General features: G+C 36.1%; 1 protein-coding gene across 2 annotated transcripts in view; it reads left to right on the top strand.

Annotated features, from left to right (window-relative positions):
* The first annotated feature begins 350 nt into the window (after window positions 1-350).
* Window positions 351-18,503, top strand: part of pip5k1bb (phosphatidylinositol-4-phosphate 5-kinase, type I, beta b) — a 42,784-nt gene continuing 24,631 nt past the window's right edge. Inside the window, exons 1-4 of one of the 2 annotated variants that reach the window (XR_014028907.1) lie at window positions 351-490; window positions 14,320-14,429; window positions 14,652-14,720; window positions 16,279-16,409. Coding sequence is in view for 1 of the 2 variants with exons in the window: in XM_081348420.1 (XP_081204546.1) it covers window positions 14,652-14,720; window positions 16,279-16,409 (200 nt within the window). In the remaining variant the exon portion in view is untranslated. The remainder of the gene's footprint in view (window positions 491-14,319; window positions 14,430-14,651; window positions 14,721-16,278; window positions 16,410-18,503) is intronic. The other variant, XM_081348420.1, reaches the window with a different exon arrangement.

The raw sequence follows: 18,503 nt of genomic DNA, 5'->3' as shown, positions 1-18,503 counted from the left end.
CAATTTTCAACATAATACAAGAACGGAAAAAAACAGCAGAACAGCACGTATATCGCTCAGTTAATATTTAAACTCCGAAATATGATAGATAGATAGATAGATAGATAGATAGATAGATAGATAGATAGATAGATAGATAGATAGATAGATAGATAGATAGATAGATAGATAGATAGATAGATAGATAGATAGATAGATAGATAGATAGATAGATAGATAGATTCCTCAAGCCAGTAGGTGGCATCAACTGCACACATTGAGAGGGTGGTGGTATTATGGGAATGAGAGATGTTTCTCTGAAGTGCAGGAGGAGGCGGAGACTCGCTGCCGACTCGCTGCCCTTCAATAACGATTCCACAAAGTACAGGGACACTGACTGCACTTACATCTAGTGAGAGAAACATTACAGGCTCTGGGAATATCAGTGTGCACTCAACCTCTCTCTCTCTCCGAAATCAAGATAGTCCCCCACCTTAGAAGACATATAAAGGTAAGATATTTTTAAAATAATGTTTATTGCGACGTAACCTGTCTGAACCTGTCAGATGGACATACACCTGTACCTGCTACCAGTTCACCGGTGTGTTCTTCCGCTCTCGTGTAGGCAAGACGTCATATTTGACATATTAATTATATGAAATATTTTAGCTATGCATGGTAGGAAAAAACTTTAAACAACGTATTAGCCCAATTAAAAGAATTTATGACACATTATAAACTCAACTTTTATCTTGTTATATTTGTTCATTGCAAAATCATGACAGACTATTTTTACATTTCAAGATTTTACCTTTAACTCTCTGAGAGTGTAAAAAAATTACGTAATATTATCGCAGGGAAGAGGTTACTTAGAAATATTACGAGATTTTGACTGGCGTAGATGTCGAGTGCATCTCGAAACCTATGTGCTTTCTGTCAACTATATGGTGAAGGTTATTTCACCAAAAAATAATAATAATAATTGTTCCTGGAACAACATTCTAATCACCCAATCAGATTTGAGGGTCAAGTTTAGGCTTACAACCAGGGTTATGTGCTTCTACATCAATGTTATTCATCAAAATTTTAAGGATAAGTTATGAGTAGGGTTAGGTTTAGGGGTAGGGATATAGGACTACATTTTCAGACTGGAATGTTGTTCCAGGATCAACTAAATATGTTGTCAGCAAAATCACGGTGACCTGCTGTCCATATAGACGACAATTTTGGAAATCATTCAATGCTGTGTTTTAAAACATGTTTGCATGTTTTTATAATCTTTCACGCATAAACACATTCAAGTAGGGGAGACCTGGGCTAGTGGTCACATATTGGCACAAAAGGTTAATCTGTATTCAGTGAACTGTATAATTTATCTCTGAGCAATAACAGTGAATATTGTAAACAGCTTTTTTTGTCAAGTCACCTTTATTTATATAGCGCTTTATATAATACAAAGCAGCTTTTCAGTGCTTACAGGAAAATGATGCATTTCGGCTGTTGTTCAGCTGAAGTCAGTTCAGACATTTTGTAGTCAAGTCTTTAAGGTATATGCATATACAGAAATGTATAGGTCTCATCATATTGATTGATCTTTTATAATGTCAGTGGGATAGAACGCAATTACAACATTTCTGAATATCCAGATTGAATATAATATGGTCCTATAACTGAAACGTACTGTGTGTCATGAGAAAAGTCATAAAGAACATATTGAATTGCTATTGCCTGTAATTTACGGGATCAAATGAGGTTATGAGAAAAGTCTTATAACTTTTAGCCATGTTGAAAATAACCCTGCTGGGCAGTTGTTTGGACAAGCTTTGTACCTGGAGGCACAAAATCACATGACAGCCAAGAACAATGAGAGGAAGAAGAACTATTCCTCTAGTGTTTGTGGTTGCGAAGCTCAGTGTCTCTTGTGCAGATCCTTTTCCAGGTGTTTTTTTGCAAAAGCATTCTACAGTAGTACTGAATTGCATAAATCTGTATCAGCTGTTTGCACTTTTGTGCAAAATAGCCTAGTAGCAACTTTTTCTTCATTAATAACACAGATATGAGATATGTTCAGAATGGAATATTAACGTGACAGTCTCACTATTTCTGCAGTCTATATGTATACTGTCCATAGAATGCATAAGGTTTAGTATTCATAATAATTCATTATAGTTCAGCAGAGCATAACATCTCTTTTTATGACTCACATTTGTCTGACTTAAGTTTTATTTTTTACACAAAATTGAACAAAAAAATGGCCTATTTGATTAGTGCATGCCACTCATGTGCAACATGATGAGGTTGTACTTCATGTTCTTTTTAATGCACAAGTTTTATCTGTGTCCCAGTCCTCTTTCAGATCAATAAGCCACGTCATTTCATTTCATTTTAATCTTTCTGGGGCCTTTCAAAGCGGCAGCTGAATGATGAACAGCAGTCGTGACCGGCGGTCTCACTCCCATGCACATTTTTTTATTGCTCCCACAGTGGCATGCTACATTCCTCCCGAGTGTTCAGACTGCAGACAGCCAATATACTACTGACCCTGACCAGTTTGACCACCTCTTATATAAGAAATAAGATCTGTTTTATTTAACTAAGCTGCTCTTAGATCAGTACAGAAGAGCTGAGATGGTATGTGACATGCTCTTTTGACCTTGATGTGTAAAATACTCCCTGGCTGGATTATGTCACCATCATCATTATTATACCTGTAGTGGGGGATTTGACGGTGAATTTTTGACTAAAAGAAGTTTTGGTCACATAATATCAAGATTAGTATACGTTACTTGGATGGGTTGAATGTAGAGGACAAATTTTGAGTATGGGTTACCATAGTTGGCCTTCATGTCACGTCACTTTTTCTCCTTTTCCATCTCAATACTTAGTCTACTCACAAATCATATTGATGATAATAAATAATATAATAATATTGGGCTTGTTTTTGAAGCTGCGGTTGCTTATTTGTCTTGCGAGAGTTGGCAACACTGCTTGTGAATAATGTTCTATATTTGGTGTTATATTGCTAGTACACGTACAGTAGGACTGCAGTGTTTGAATGTGCTTTACTGAGCAGTAAAAAGAGCACGAATTGCTCTGTTAAGGTGCAGTAAGGGATTTCTGAGAAACACTGTTAATATTTGAAATCAACCCAAACAAACACACCCTCCCTTGATTGCTCCGCCCCCAAAATGCTCTTTATCACATGTCTCTTTAATATAGCTGAAGTGAAGCAAAATAATGCAATAATAAAGAAGATGATTGGCTACAAGTGTGTTGTGGTGCTCGACCCGATCCACTTTCAACAGCATTTCTCAGAAATTGCTTACTGCAGCCTATACTGTGATCAGGCTCTGTGTCGATTCAAAATTCTGTCTAAAAATGCAAAGCAGAATAAAAATCATACTAAGATATGCATCTCTGAGCCACTTCAGCCCCCCTAATTTAATAATTTAATGATTTTTTATACTCATAATTTTATATTTAAAAATACTTTTAAATATTTTTTAAAATTTGTAATATACATTCATTTCAAATAATTTCTGCCATTATAATTTTAAAAGCTAAACATTTCTTTTAAAATGTATTTATTTTAAAATTATTTTTCATTTATAATAGACATTAATTTAATATAATTTCTGTCATTAAAATTTTTAATGAATGCCTCTGTGCAGCATTAAACAGTGTAAATGCAACTTTTTTTGTATGCAACTCCAGATGCAGCATTAGTTGATCAATTTGCAGCAAAGCAAGCAGTGTTACTTTATTCATTAGTGTAGTTTATATTATTAAACCTGAGAAAACTATAAGACCGCGATTTGCATAGGATTTCTTATCCTTTCACGTAGCTCTCACTGCTGAAGTTTACTGAGCCAGTGCTTTTGAATGGGAAATCAGCAGATGCAAATGAGTCTCAGCAAAAAAACACATTCACAGCATCATGGTCATCTTTCCCTCTAAACCTGTGTGTAAGTCTCCCTTGAAGAATTGCATAACAAAATCTGTGATGACACATAGCTGAGCCAAAGGTTGACGAGACGAGAACCTCTTTAGTCTGAACAACCACAATGTCACACTGTTCTTGAATATAAACTTATGACTCAGTTAATTCAATTGTGACTCCAGTACTTGCTGTAAAGGACATTTCTCTCGTTGACCCAATGAAAAAAAAACGTGAGGTTTTCATCTGACTAGTTATATAACCACGTTCCCTGAGGTTGTTACAGCCTGTAGGCTATTTAGCAGGCGGTCATGATCACTTGAGTCTTGTGACATTTGCAAAAGCATAATGAAATGCATTCTTGAACGTTACTGACCTTGAATATGTCTTCTTTTATTTTGTATGTGACAATAATAGCTTGTTTGAAAATTACTTTATGTTTTAATCCATCTGTTAAAACTAAGTGTAGATACTTTACTCACTGGTAAATAGGAGTGCCAAATAGTTCCTGATCCACTATAAGTCTTTCCATAATAAGCCATGTAAAAGATGGTTACAAAGGTGTTCTGAGTAGTTTGGTCACATGACATGCTAATGCTGTTTGGCATCAAATCTTGCATGACTTATCAATAGCAATATTTTTTTTAATTGAACACAGCCATGGATGAAATTCGAGAGCTATGATGGAAAAGAAAAATTGAATCACATTTAAATTTAACAGTGAATTATGTAATTGTTTTCTCTGTTTACATTTTTTACCTATTATATTTTTGCAGTTCTGTTTAGTGACGCTAATTGTGCAGAAATTATACACTCCAGCCTTAATCTATCATTTGTGTGTGTGTGTTTCAGAAAATAATTTTCCAAAAATGAAAATGAGAATGAACAAATAATGACAATTTTTTGTTGTTTTTCTGAAATATTCCATTAAAGTCACCATGAAACAGAAGTTCTGATAGTCTTTCTTCCCTACTGTGATGTATATTAGAGTGAAACTCTATCCATGGACTTGATTTTGTCCATGAGGAATTGATTGGATGGTTGTGGTTTTCTATTGGTCGATCTCAGGTGACTCACAGGTTGTCCCACCAGTAAACACATCATCAGAGAAGAGAAGAGATGTCGCTGCAAGAGGGAGGGGAAGTTATTTTAATGAAAGATTTTGAGGCCACATGAATTAAAATAAAATAAGGATGTGCACGGATAAATCATTTATAATGAATACATACTGCAACATTCAATAAAACAAATAAGAATTTTGATTTCATGGTGACTTGAATTTTTTATAGATGTGAGAATCCCTAATTGCCTTTGCAAGCACCACTATGACTTAGTTAAAAGTGCATAGTGATTACTCAGACTACAGTGGGAGGGCAATCCCACCCTGTCATGGAAAGCCTGTCAATGAGCTTGTTGTATAGTGATTGGCTACTTTATGTGTAGGACTGAACCAACATTCTCACATTTAGTGTTAAATGTCAGACAGCAGTGCATGTTAACTGTTTGGAGGCATTGTGGGGGAGAGACGAACAGAACTGCAGGCGATGTTGTTGATCTCACAGGTTTCATAACAACAATGGAATCTAGACATGTATATCCTGTTCTTTTGATTTTCAAAAAAAGCATCAATTGCCTCCAATGGCAACGTGTCCCCCACCAGGCAACAACAGGCTCCTGGAAAGGCTCTTATTGTCAAATAGTACAGTCTGAGGGAGTTATTAGTCCCCTGCATGGTAGGGGTTGGTCATGGGACCTTTTGTTTTAGTTACCATGTTATGTCTTATGATCAAGTTCAAATATCTCATATACCATACGCCTCTCTATAAGCAAATGCCCCCTAACAACCTGAGAGAACTTAATGTAATATGCAGAGGAAATTAGATTTTCCACACCTAAAGTGTTTGGTCTTAACCTACTTTGGCATCTGGACTCATATGACCAACATTATTTATTTGAAATACCTCCTGCGATTTTACATCATGTTAGACATTCTTGACATTTTTTATCACAAATAAAAACAACAATAAATTGAATCATTTTTATTTATTATTATTTTATTAAGATAAAATTTTCTATTTTAATTGCTAAATGTATTCAATTATATATAAAAAAATAAAGTCATTATTTCTATCACAATCTATCACAGATGCACCTGATTGGGAAACAAAAATTGATTTTAATGTTTTTGAAAGAAGTCTGTTTTGCGCACCAAGGCTGCATTCATTTTGATTAAAATGACAGTAAAATCAGTAATATTGTGCAATATTATTACAATTTAAAATTAATGTTTTTCTATTCAAATATATTTGAAACTGTAATTTATTTCCACTATGGCAAAGCTGAATTTCCACATCATTACTCCAGTCTTCAGTGTCACATGATACTTCAGAAACCATCCTGATATGCTGATTTGATGCTCAAGAAACATTTATCATTATTATCAATGTTGAAAACAGTTGTGCTGCTTAATATCTTTGTGGAAAATATGATACATTTTTTAGGACTCTTTGATAAATAATGTTCAAAAGAACATCATTGAAATAGAAATCTTTTGTAACATTATAAATGTCTACACGGTCACTTCTAATCAATGTGTCCTTGCTGAATGAAATTATTAATTTCTTTCTAAAATATAATCTTTCTGACCCCAAGCTTTTGAATGGTAGTGTATAGACTGTCACTGCAGAAGTCTCATGTAATGGTTATGGCCATATGTGCTGATTCAACTTAACTTAAATGATCACAGAGGTCATTTAATTCCATGACTTCTTCACAACTTCCTGTCTGCAACATGCAATGACTTAACAGGCACAGTAAAGGGAAAGGCATAATGGTTTTCTTATCACAGGTCTGGACCTCAGCCAGAGTGAGGGTGGAACAGCGGGTCCAACTCCATCCTGGGTACACCATTATCAGATAGCAGTGATAAAAGTGTATAAAGAGCCTTATTATGTGCCTGTGCTAGACCTCTACCTTCCATATCTTTCAGTTATGCCTCATTGACTTTCAAAACAGTTTTATCCCTGGAGAGTTAAGTGAATAATTATTCTTTCTTTTTTTCTTTTTTTTATCACTCTTATGTTTGTGTTTCAGGGCAGACTACACATGATGCCCTGTATGTGTCTGATTTTTCTAAAAAGAACTGGCTCATACGAGTCATTAGTTCATTATTCAGACTACTGGTTTCGCTGCATGGTTTTGATTCACTTAAAACGACTGATTCATAAGAGTGATTCATTCTGGAATCGGCATACACAGGATGCACTGTGTGCGTTTGATTCACTAAAAAGAACTGGTTCATATTTTAGACATACACCAGTTTTAGACATACACTTGCAAACTTCCTTAAGCATTTCCCCTTGGGGAGGACCTCCGTTGCAACATAGTTGAGTAGATATTGCAGAAAACTCTATGCTCATCGTATGCGGAAAGTGTTATCACAAATGTACACAAATGCGATTCTTTGTTCCCAAATTTAATTAGGACACAGGGTGAATTCCAAACACGTTTTTGCACCCAAAACGTAGTGGACGCCATTTGTAGGGGCGTTCCATACGAAAGTGAACAACTGAATTCTTTCACGAAGGGCCCTTCACAAGTCCGTAAGCAAAGGGAATATGCAACGGTCACTTCAAGGAAGTAATTTAATCTTTTATGGTCATGTGACCCAGGGTGACAAGTCTTCGCGATTCATTTTAATCTAGATATGGCACGAGAGTTGGAGTTAACGTATAAACAGAATAATTCAAGTTGTTTTGTTTAGCTGTGATATATTACACACATTTTCGTCATGCATTTTATACTAAAATTCTAAAAAGTTTAATTGATAAGAAATGTTGCTTTACATGTTTAATGCTTAACTTATAAAGTTATACACACACACACACACACACACACACACACACACACACACACACACACACACACACACACACATAAAGCATGTTTTAAAAACTTAATTATAAATGGACATTTATTTGCATCATATTAGCACCAATAATAAGATACTCCCATTGTCACTGCCTAGCTTTGTCGCGGTAAAATTCCATGTGAAGCTTATGAAGAAATTTAATAAAGTCCTTCATTGCTCCCATCGCCAAATGCTTTCCAAACGACTTCATTAAGACACACAAGTACCCTTCTCCCTCCAAAGTCCCCACTTCCAAGGCTCTGCCCTTCGGAGTGAGTAGGGTTTAGGGATGCTCACTTCCGATTTGAGTTTGCCCACAGTGTACCACTTCAGGTTGGATGGCACAGACATTAACTTTAGCTTATTTGCCCTCTTGAGTACTGCAACCCTTGTGTAAATGCTTGGGTAAAGTATGTTGATGGCCTCTCTCAAGCTGTTTATTTTCTCTCGTTTGACTTTCATAGCAAATCAAATGTCCTTGCTGCGAGTCGAGTCTTTCAGCAGTTAGTTTGCTTGATCACCTGGCTCAAGCTGAGTTGAACTCGTTCAGAATAGTAAATAGAAATGTCATCCCTTTCGTTTACTCTTTGCTCCTTCTCTTTATCTTGCACTTCCTCCTCCCGACACTCCCCTGCTGCTCCTCAGAGGTCTTAAGATAAGCTCCACAACACAGCTGAATGAAAAAGCTTTTTCTTTTTGCTGAGAGGAGAGAGAGAGGACTGGAAATGAGGGGGAGGTTATCGCCTAATGTCACGAGTTGGATTCAAACCAGTGTTATTTTAGTTACATTGAGATACATTATAGTTTTTTTAAATTCATATTTTAAATTAGTGTTTATTTTTTCGTTTTCCTTTTTTCCTTTTAATTTTTAGCAATTCTTTTGTCATTTGTATTAGTTCTGTCGTGACAACTCTTGGAGAGATTGGTATGGTAATAGAGATTGGCAAATCTGGTAAATAACCCCCGTAGCAGATCTATACAGGTGGAGCTGGGGAAGGTGGAGGGTTTCTGACAACACTACTGGTATTTGTTTGAATGTTGAGCCGCAGCTCATTGGCCGTTGATGCAACAACAACCAATCAACTGTGCGATCTATAGAGATAATGATGTGATCAGCCTGCAACCTTCTAGAGTTTCATGCCAGAACAAGGTATTTTATTGTTTTTTAAAGGTCTACATTGTTTAAATTAATTTTTATCTAAGTTTTAGTTATTTTCGTACATAAAGCTCAAAGAAAATTAGATATGTTTTGTATTTGTTTTTATTCCAAATGTTTTAGTTAACTATAATAACCCTGATTAAAACATCACGTGAAGACCACCAATTTTTGACACATTTAGATTTAGTCTGATTCTTTATGCATCTGTTATCATCTTGTTCATGAACTGCTTGTCAAGTCACATTTATTTCTATAGTGTTTTATACAATAAAAATTGCTTCAAAGCAGCTTCACAGTAATAAACAAGAAAACAACTGTTAATATTTGGCAAAATTCATCAGTTTTGAAATAACTTCAATTTCAGCTTGTATTCACAGCAGCCTTTTTTAGTCTTCTCTCATTCATTTGCCTGGGGAAAAAAAGTCAGCTTTGGATTTTATCTGGATTTTTTGTATCGTTTTTGTTGCTTTTTTAAATGAAAAGGAAAAGGAAAGAAAAATACTTTTTGTAAAATTAGCCAAATCTCTTTTGGATATTTCTCTTTGGTTTAGCATATGCCTCCCTACTGACTTTATCTGTACAGCAATAATTAGTAATTATAGCTTCACTGTACAAAGCTGTGCATATTGTCCTACAAATTCTTCTAAAATGCCTTTAATAGCATCATATCCAATTACAGCTTTTAGCGGTAAACTTCACACAGTACACTAAGCCAGTTATGTAATCACTGTCACTGTATCCAATTAGCAAACTGAAGAAAGAACCTCCAGTCAGAACAAAGAGTGCATACGTGAGGCCTGTTGGATACGGCCCTAATCCTGTTCTCTAAGCCCTCAATTAAAATGATCGGAAATGGAATTTTGACCCCCAATAATTCTTTGGAACTGTTAAAAAGTTTCCACTTCAAAATGCTTCATGGATGCTTTATGGCATTCTCTCTGTCAATTCGCTGATTGCATGGAAACGATTTGGTGTTTCAAAAAGCTTTTGATAGTGTTTAATCAGTATGGTCTGAAAAGTATTTTACCCAAATTTGGGGTCGATCGGGTGAGAGCTGTACGAAGAAAGTTTCCACTATCAGCATAGTTAATCGTTATCATCATAGTTCAACGAGTCAGTGTTTCCCCATAGTTCCTCATTGTTCCAACGAACATTAGCAAACAGCATTGCAAAGTTGTGTGGTTGGAGCGGAAGCTTTCCACCTGTGGTTAAAAGCATAATTTCTTGTTTGCATGAGATGTGGACCTAATAAATCCTTATCTTCTTGAGCAAAACAAACAAGTTGACATTCAGTTCACTCAAAATGAGGTTTTATTTAACAAAGTTCGGGAGGAGCAGGTTCAGATAATTAACCAAATTATGCACAGCTGGAGATTAATCAGTAATCAACTCAATGACCGAGTATAAATTCACAGCAGACCTATCTCTGTTCATTGAAAGTTTGTCAGCATCCCTCCTCCACCCCATCTCCTCACTTACAGTTCCATCTACACTTCCAGTTCCATCTACACTTACCAACTGGGGGGAGTACTTTGGGTTCGGGCCTAACTCCGAGCTCGGAGCCCTCCCCCCGGATAGCACGCCAAATACGCATAAACTTATTGTATTAATTATATGTAGATGTGAACTCGTGAAAAGAAGAATGTGCATGTGCGTGCTCTAGTATGAAGGAGCCTATGATTAAATATGAAAATAAAGCAAAATAACTGAGAAAAATTAGAATTAGTCCTCAGATAATTTATAGCATAAATTCTGGAAAAGTAAGATCTCAAAACGGATTATAGTAATAAGAAGTTATTACTGTATTCCCTCACCTGGTGACATCATTAACCAACTTACTTTCTTGTGAAATAGTCGTGACTAGCAAGTTGAATTCTTCAACGATGCATCGTACTATGGTAGTTAAGCAGCGAGTTACGTCGTTGTATGGGAAACGCACCCAAGAGCGTTACTGATAGACTGGGAAAAGAGGTGCTGCAGCAATGTAAAAATATGTGAAAAAAATGTGTTTTTTGAACATTCAAGCATGAAACCTATTCCGAAAACAAAAACAAGACTCTATAAAAGAGCATAATATTGGCTCTTAATTGAATCTGAGGTAAAAAGAATTTGTATTATGTTCTTTAAAACTCATGTTTGCCATTCAGTTAAAAATCTAAAAGCTAAAATGTACTTTAATGGTTGATGGCTCTAGAGGTTTTGAGAGAATGACCCCATAATGTTGAGAATCTCTTCAATCCGTTTCCTAAATTGATTGTGTTTATTACCAGACAAATCAGTCTGAATATTCAGGGTGTCGTGTGCCCCTCGGTGCCTGCGGGTGGATACAGTACAGCCACTGTTTACAAGCACAGACCCTGGACTCATAGCAACCACAAAGAGAAGAACGACGAGAAGAAGAGATAGATAAAGGGAGAGAGCGAAAGTGAGGATAGGTTTTTAAAGTGTTGTGGTGATAGAAACTTAAGTGTTTTCTGTTCTCTGTCCTCTTAATATCTGGCACATGGTCACATAGCTTAATACCTTTAAAGGGCACTTGCCTCTTCTGAAAGCCCTTCATAATCCGTGTCTTTTCCACTGTCAGTGCCACATAATTTGTTTGTGCTTCTTACAATGAGACTATTGTTCTTAACTAAATAATAGAATAATGTCATATGCTGTATGTTAAACATTAAGTTTTATGTTTCAAGGGAGTATGACGATCGTGGGGCTTGCAGTTCGGACAGACTCTGCCCTGGGCTTGTTAACGGGTTAAAGGTGGAATGTAATAAACCAGATGTTGAGATTGACCATAACTTGCATTAGATGCTTTGCTAAATACAAATTATATTTGTTTAGCCATTTCTCAGACAGTTAAATATTGACTCGTGTACCAATAATCATCTTATATTGACACTGCTTATATAATAATTTGGCTTTATTATAAAAGCAGTTATTCAAGTATATTGAGACGATTTTTTTTAAATAGTAATTTTATTTAGCAAGGATTCATGAAATTGATCAATGAAAAAAAGACAGGTAAGACATTTATAATGTTACAAAACATTTATGTTTCAAGTAAATGAGCACCAAATCAGCGTATCAGAATGATTTCTGAAGGATCATATGACACTGAAGACTGGCGTAATGATGCTGAAAATTAAGCTTTGCCGTCACAGGAAGAAATTCTATTGTTATATTTTAATTTGTAGTCGAATACATTTTTTAGCGAAAAAATGCAGCCTAGGAGAGAATAAAATGTACTGACCCTAAACTTTTTAACAATGGGTAAAATGAGTTGACATAAAATGTTTTAAAAATGTATTCTTTTATTTATACTAATCCACAAGAGGCAACAACACACCCCTTAACTATGGTTAAATCGCTCTACGGCATGACCCCTTGTGTCTTAGTGCTTTATTTGATCTTAATGTTCCATGATGCATCTGACTAGCAATCAGTCGTATATTTAAACACTGCATCATGAGTAAGCTTTGTGATGTATGATGTGCCCTTTTCTAAGTGTAACATTTTTTATAGCCTCTATTTTGATTGTTGGTCAGTGCTTACGCATTATTGACAATAAGGTTAATGACACAAGGAGGAGGTTGTGTTTTTGCATGAACTCAACTGGGATGGATTGTTTCACTCGAAGTGGATTGTGTAATAGATCTGGATTGCAGTCTTAGGTCGAACTGACATGCAGGTGTTAGACGCTTCTCAGACAGCAGCTGGTTATCAGGAGCAAACATCCACACTTTCGCTGGGTTTTACCCGTTTTCCCTCTCTGCAGACCCACTGATATAAACGTGCTGGCACAGAGCGAATGGCACTTTAGACTCACATGCTGCTCTTGACTCTGAATAAGGGCTCGGTCTCACAGTTTGTTTATGCAGACGCTCTGAAAGACCATTATTCCTCATTTACACAGACTGTGAGGCCCTGCACTCTGTCTGCTGACTTTACGACGCACCGTTTATTCAGTGCTGTGGCTGCAAACACACACTTAGGTGGTCACAAGATCAACTTAAAAACATTCTGCATTGTCTCGATGAGAATGCCTGAAATCAATCTTTCACTGAGGGTGAAGTGTGTAGTTTCTGCACCTCTAGCTTTACAAACAGAATTGCAAAGATTAACCAAAGTTAAAGTCAGTTCAACCTAGATGATCAATAATGCACAATTTCCGTTTTAAAATATTTTTGATATTTTCAGAACAAATATTGTGTAAAAACGATGTTTCATGCATTCAAACGTTTGGGGTCGGTAAGATTTTTTTAAGTTTTTGAAAGAAGTCTTTAATTTCACCTAAAAATGAAAATTCTTTCATCATTTACTCACCCTCATGTCGTTCCAAATCCGTAAGACTTTACGTTCATTTACAAAACACAAATGAAGATATTTTTGATGAAATCTGAGCTTTCTGTCCCTCCATTGACAGCTCAACTGACACTTTGACGCTTCAAAAAGTTCATAAAGAGATCGTAAAACTAATCCATATGAATTGAGCAGCTTAGTCAAAATTTTTTGAAGAGACTCGATCTCTTTATATGATGAACAGATTTAATTTAGACTTTAATTCACATAAAAACATTCATCATCTCACACATCAGTTGTGGTAAACAGAAGCTCAAGCATGTTCACTTGTCTGAGAACCAATGAGGTTCATTCTCGCGTTACGTAGCACGTTTGAGCTTCAACAAGAACCAATGAGTTTTGTTCTCGCATGTCAAGCAGGTTCGGTTGAGCTTCTATATGTTCTCTGATCAATGTTTATATTAAATGTTTAGGTATTATCAACTGGCCAGAATTTTGAGATCGCAGTAGACGTGAAGGACTATAATGCATTAAGAGCTCGCTCAAGTACTCCGGAGCTAAACCATTTAGTGCTTTGTAAAAATGTATACGTTGTTTAATAGGGAGCCAATGCAGTGTTGATACAGTGGGGCTAATACGGTCATACTTTCTGGTTCTAGTGAGAACTCGAGCTGCTGCGTTTTGGACCAGCTGTAGTTTGTTTATTAAGCGTGCAGGGCAACCACCCATAATAGCATTACTATAATCTAGCCTTGGGGTCATGAACGCATGAACTAACTGTTCTGCATTTTTCATTGAAAGCATATGTCATAATTTAGATATATTTGATGGGTATAAGATGGAAGAATGTGGTTTTACAGATGCTAGAAACATGGCTTTCAAATGAGAGATTGGTATCAAAGAGCACACTCAGGTTCCTAACCGACGACGAAGACTTGACAGAGCAGCCATCAATTGTTAGACATTATTCTTGTTTAATACGTGCACTGTCATACTAACTAGAAAATTCTCCTTCCCTTCCCATCCTCTGGTTGACAGGACGAACATCAATTCTGAGCCAGACCTCTGCTTTCCACACGGTCCACATGACTGAGCTATGCAGCAGCGCTGAACAGCAGACCAACACCTGTGTTCTTGGTTAAAACAAGGTAAACCCTAATTGCGTCATACTTTATTAGCAGAGCCACACATGTACTGCATTTACAAGCCACTCAATTACTCTGGCAGGATATCCTGTGGTCTGTGTCAGGCTCCTTTGCAAATCTGATGGTTTACGGCTGGACACGGCCTGAGGACATTATTTACATAAACTCAGCTAATGGCTGTAAACTAGTCTTGTGTAACTTTTAACTCTTTATTGCTTCATGTAGATGTCATCAGCCAATGAGAATGGAGTCAGCGGGTCTAGCAATAACAGTAGAGAGAAAACATACAAAAAGGTAAATTGTTTTTCATTATTGTTTTCTTTATATCTACAATATTTTGTTTTCATGGAGAACCCATTATTATAAAATATTACTTTTTTTGGATTTAAAAAGCACAGTTTTTTAATTGTCTGTTATTTTTCATTTGTATAGGATGTATGCATTTTTTACATTTGATTGATTTATAAGTATTAACCACAATAGCTCCTTGTCAATGATGTTGTTTACACCTAATATATAGATCAGTAGATCTACAGTAGACTAAAGCCTTCGCAAAAGTAAAAGTAAATTAAAATGAGCAAGAAATTAGAAAATAAAAAAATGTAAGAATGTGACAAGAGACAAGGCTGTTTTTTTATGGATATCAATGGAGGAGAGCTGAATAAACCGCTTTTGTTAGGAAATAGCTAATCATTTAATGAATCGACAGCCCTTCGGCTAATCTTCAACATGTTTGCTCTTAAACATTAATTTAGGATTGATCTATTTTTAGAGTTTTAAGGCTGTATGTGATTGGTTATCAAGGCATATGTGATCCAAGTTAGCTGTTACGTTTTATAGAGCCACGGACCCTCATATCTCCCAAAAATAAGACCATCTCTGCTCAGAGTCATGCAGTCAGTGTGAAATGTGTTTTGACTGGAAATGATATCTCCGACGACATACAGCCAATGAGAGATACAGGGCTAGGTAAAGTTCAGGGGGATGAGTCATGGACCTGCAACAGAATATCAGCAAGCATGGCTTCTGCAAGCAACCATTCTCTCCTTCATATTCTTCTTTTTTTCTTTTTCACTGCAAATCAACGCACAGACACCTTGGATCACAAGCTTTTGCGTGCATCATATTAACAAGAAGAAATTCAGTCGCGAGAACTCCTGTCTCACACTTGATCTTGCATTATTTACTTTATCAGTTCTCGCGCGTTCGGTTGTGAAAAGTAGTTCTCGTGATTCTTCCTATTGAAACGTGTAATGTGCACAAAGCAGCAACTAAATGGTACCCTAGACAGTCAAGTAGTGTGAGAAGAACAGCGATCCGACGACATTGTACCCGGCATAACCCATTTGTATATGAAACAAAAACTAAAACTCACTTGTGATTGAATTTTCCAAGGCAGGGCCTCTGAATTCATGACTACTGTATGTACATCTGTGTTTCGCTGCATGTTGATAAAACAGAAAAAGATCAACAAATTGTCCGCCAACACCTCTGTTCAGTGAAGAATGAGCTACTTTTTTCCATTCACGTTATTGTCAGTTTGTCCAATGACGAATTTACCATGTTGATAATGTCCACCCTTCTAAATGTTGGTATCAACAGAGGCCTATCAATGAACTTTCCAAAATTCCAAGATTTGATGGTTTTGTTAGACCTTTTCATGTTATGGCTGATCTAATACTTCCAGTGAACCTTGCTCAAGAGTTCTGACCTGCACAAATGTCATTTGTTTAACCGAAGGAGATTTATTTAGTCTGCATCTAAAAATGACCCCAATAAAGCCACATAAGAGCAGGTTTCACAATTACTCTATACTAATTTGTTTTGCTTTTTATTACCGATATTGTCTCAGACTACTTCATCTGCCCTGAAAGGAGCCATCCAGCTTGGCATTGGTTACACCGTGGGGAATCTGACCTCAAAACCTGACCGAGATGTGCTCATGCAGGACTTCTATGTGGTGGAGAGTGTGTTTTTACCCAGGTATGGACAAGAGGATGCATACATGTGCAGGACGCTGCCTGTGCATATTGCTATTTTGTCTATGTTGATGTCAAAGTGGTCTGGTCTTCTCAAATTCTCAAATATTGTATTTCATTTGGGTCATCTGCTCTCCGTTTTTTTCCCTAAATAGGGAAATCTTAACATCAGTACATCTTGCAGTGATGAATCACACACTAAAGAGAGTGTATCATGAGAACTAGGAACTTGAGCTCATGCTAAATCCTGCACAGTTGATTCTTGCACAAATGATTCCCAAAAGACCAATTTTAGTGAGCAGAGTATATACAAGATTCAAAGGGATGCCACTGATCCACTAGCCTGACTTCCTTATTTATAGAGTCTGATTCTCTCACTGGGGATTGCACTCCAGTTGCATGCGCTTGCCCTCAGTTTGAACCAATTCGACAGTCTGTGGTTGTGTACTACTTACAATATTTTGCATGTACTTTGTGATGAAGCAAAATTCTTTATGCAACGTTTGAATTCAAGTTTGCATACTGTGAATAATATACTGTATGTATAGAAGGGGTGTGCAGCAAATATTATTATCTGTATCTACAATATTTGTATTCAGTTAAAAGCAGACATGTTGGTTAAAACTAAAAGAATTTAAACTTTAAAGCACGTTTATTATTCATACACTACCATTACCCAAACGTTTACAGTCAGTAAGATTTTTGTAAAAAGTATCTTATACTCACCAAGGCTGCATTTATTTGATCAAAAATACAGTAAAACAGTAATATTTTGAAATATTATTACAATTTAAAATAACTATTTTTTATTTTAATATATTTTAAAATGTAATTTATTCCTGTGACGGCAAGTTACTCCAGTCTTCAGTGTCACATGATCCTTCAGAAATCATTCTAACATGCTGATTTGCTGCTCATTTATTTCAGGATTCCTTGATGAATTGAAAATTAAAAAGAAATTAATGCATGCTGAATAAACGTATTCATTTATTTAAAAAAAAATCGTACTGACCCCAAACCTTTAAACGGTAATGTATATTTAGTATAGTAAAAGGTAGTAAAGATTATGCATAACAAATGTACGCTAGTACTGTATGTATACTCACATGCTTTAGATGCATTTGGAATGACAATTGAATCAAATTAAAGGACAAGCTCATGATTCACATTACAGCAGTAATATTCTAAAAACACATAACTATTTCATTTGATTATGGCTCTATTAGGCTTATCTATATAAGAAAAAAAACAAATATTACATCACAGGCATTTTTCATAGAAGGTAGATTATTATTAAACAGGGAATGCTCGGACTTTTGGTATTATTGTTGTTCTTATAGGCATATCATTAAATGTTATGTGTTGATTGAAATATTTGATGATATAATCAGTAATTAAAAAAAATGATATTACTCAGAAGTATTTGTTATTCATTCGATTCATTTTATTAATTCTAAAGTCATTATTCATACTTTTCAGGATAAGGTAATCAGGCACATTCAATACTACAAAAATAATAGTAAGACATTAGTATGCTATTCTGAACACAGACAGGCAGAGAGAAATGACTCATATGTCTATGAGACAGATTTGCACATGCTGAAGCCCCATTTTTCAGAGTTGAGACCGTCGTCTGCCCCTCATCTGCCCGCTATTGTTTTAGTTCTTAGAGACGAGCTCTAATGCAGAGGTCAGTTGGACATTTTGTATTGGGTTACACAATGGGCACGGATTGGGATTTATCCTTTAATAGTGGGACATCGTCTGCAACAGCTAATGCTCAGAACTTATTCAGTTGCCCTGAAAAAACAACAACTCTCTAATCCACTTGTTATGTGGGATCACAGGCACCTTTTGTTTAGCGGTATTTTGAGTGATTATGACATCATCTGTCCATTTTAAATCACACGTTTATGAATTATTCAAATGGGGTTAATCCAAATACTAATGAAAAAAAAGGTGAAAAGTGGGTTACAGGATTTTTTTTCCCCCAGGGCTTGCTTTCATTTCATAATGTGTAACTGATGTGGCTGACCCTGGTCTTTAGTTTGTGTAATCGTTAGTAGAGTAAGACTAGGACCTCCTTGTCCTCAGGCAT

This window comes from Scardinius erythrophthalmus (genome assembly GCF_964197995.2).
Source record: "Scardinius erythrophthalmus genome assembly, chromosome: 20".
Lineage (NCBI taxonomy): Eukaryota > Metazoa > Chordata > Actinopteri > Cypriniformes > Leuciscidae > Scardinius > Scardinius erythrophthalmus.
The sequence above is the reverse complement of the archived record's forward strand: the minus strand, read 5'-3'. Positions and strand labels throughout refer to the sequence as shown.